The sequence below is a fragment of the Salvia miltiorrhiza genome, chromosome 1, assembly GCF_028751815.1.
Source record: "Salvia miltiorrhiza cultivar Shanhuang (shh) chromosome 1, IMPLAD_Smil_shh, whole genome shotgun sequence".
NCBI lineage: Eukaryota > Viridiplantae > Streptophyta > Magnoliopsida > Lamiales > Lamiaceae > Salvia > Salvia miltiorrhiza.
The window spans coordinates 22,871,150-22,873,052 of record NC_080387.1 but is presented as its reverse complement, the minus strand read 5'-3'; the positions used below and the strand labels follow the sequence as shown (position 1 = coordinate 22,873,052).

The window sequence follows — 1,903 nt, the reverse complement described above, 5'->3', positions numbered from 1 at the left end:
TATCCTTTCATTCATGTTCAAAAAAAACCAAAGCTTCTGCATTTATAAAAGTTTCTGCATTTACAAAAGTTTCTGCATTTACAAGCATATCCTTCCTGCATTTATAATGAGGTCTGATCATTTACAAAAATTCACAGCTTTACATTCACAGCTTTGCATTAAAGCCTCTGCATTTACATCATATTGCAGTAATAAAAGCTTATGCATTTACAAAAAATACCAAAATGTCTCCTTCTTCTTCACATAACTTCTGTTCCTTGAATTTGAAGTTGATGAACCATCATCTCAACCTCATCTGTGCATCCTGCTTGCACTCCCAACTCATTCATTAGTGTATCACCATATGACAATGCTCCATTCTCAATTAAGTAGGATAAACACTCCCTAACAAGTTCACTTGGAACTTGTAAATTCAAGGGAAGCATATCCTGTCTAATTAAAGCATCCTTCCCTAGATGAGGGATCTTGTAGCTATTCCTCCCCTTAACCTTCAAGATTTCAACCATACAGCTTTGCAAACTTATAAACACCTTATTCAAAGTGCTAGGACTTAACTCATTGAATGACTTGATGACTGCATTCACTAGACCATCAACATTTGTAGACATTGATTCAGTTTGGAGGCTTTGTATTGCCCTGAACCACCCCAGATCATTGATGTTTGTATCTGGGGAGTTTGGTGGTTGATGCACCAAGTGAATATCAAAGCCATCAGCTGAAGCTACTGCCCTGAAATCTGGGTCTGAGTCTTAAATGTGAGGCCTAGCATTATCCTGCTGTATATATATGGTTTTGCTTGCATTTGCTGGCCACTTTGCTTTAATAGCAGGGATGATCTGATTTTAAAAAAAAATCAAAGAAACAAACTCAGCATTTATTCTTAAATAGCCACTGCCATACATACATACACACTGCCATACATACATACACAATGCCATACATACACACTGCCACTGCATTTATTCTTAAGTACCCACTGTCATACATCTTAAGTAGCCACTGCCATACATACACAGCATATTGAATCATTCAATACAACTAATCATACACAGAAATCAGTTGAACTTGGAACATGCTATTGTTACATTTAGGGCATATCTCATTCACCCTATATACCTGGTATATTAGGCAATCTTTCACTACTTGTTTGGTGATGCTTTGAATTGGTTTCCACTCCATAGTACCATGCCCTGTTCTTACTGTTTCTTTTGGCTGGAACAAGTTCAGTGAATGGAAAAATTCTAATTTTTCCATCAAACAAGCATTCACCATTAGCCCCAAACACTGGCCTACATACAGCACACATGAACATCACCTTGGTGATGAACTTCTTGTTCTTGCATGTCCTATGAGGGTCTATCTCATCAGGAGTCAAATAGAACCGCTGATTACTTTTTGTGATGTAGAACCATTTCTCATCAATGTGAAAGAAAGTTAAACTCCTAAGAATCCTGTCATATTCTAGAGCTTCTAAGGAAAACCGTAGCCTAAGCAACTTGTTTGGAGCAGTAAGATCAGGTTTTATTGCACTAGAATGAGGTCTGATCAGTCCCAATTTAATCCACCTACCCACTGTGCTTTTACTGCATTTAATCCCACATGCAAGCCTTCTTATGGTAGATCTCTTTGACAATTCTAAGCTAGCAACCAAATTTAAATCAAGATGAACCAGTTTTCTCCTTGGCCTAAGCTTTTTTTTACTCAATGAACTTATTACCTCACCACTTGCTCTTTGTTTATTTGCAGCTGCCCAAATACGACTAATCGTTCGTCGGCAACAACTCCACTTTTGAACTGCAGCATTGATCTTGCCTCTAGCTTGTTTTCCATTGTGGCTTCCTTCAAGAAGAAACTGGATTATGGCAGCTCTTTCAAAGGCCGAGAGATCCTTCCTTCTAGCCAT

The 1,903-nt window shown here is 38.1% G+C and overlaps 1 protein-coding gene across 1 annotated transcript; it reads right to left on the bottom strand.

The window, feature by feature from the left end:
• Positions 1 to 239: 239 nt before the first annotated feature.
• Positions 240 to 1,903, bottom strand: LOC131001095 (uncharacterized). The gene is made up of 4 exons (XM_057927350.1): positions 1,298 to 1,903; positions 1,117 to 1,212; positions 929 to 999; positions 240 to 729 (listed from the first exon to the last, which is right to left on the bottom strand). The coding sequence occupies exons 1-4, from the start codon at positions 1,901 to 1,903 to the stop codon at positions 240 to 242; spliced, it is 1,263 nt and encodes a 420-aa protein (XP_057783333.1).

Coding starts and splice junctions, on each gene's coding strand:
- LOC131001095 (XM_057927350.1), bottom strand. CDS start 1,903: ATGGCTAGAAGGAAGGATCTCTCGGCCTTTGAAAGAGCTGCCATAATC. Junction 1,213..1,297: donor AGGTGATGTTCATGTGTGCT/GTATGTAGGCCA, acceptor AACTTGTTCCAG/CCAAAAGAAACAGTAAGAAC. Junction 1,000..1,116: donor AAGATTGCCTAATATACCAG/GTATATAGGGTG, acceptor TATGTATGGCAG/TGGCTACTTAAGATGTATGA.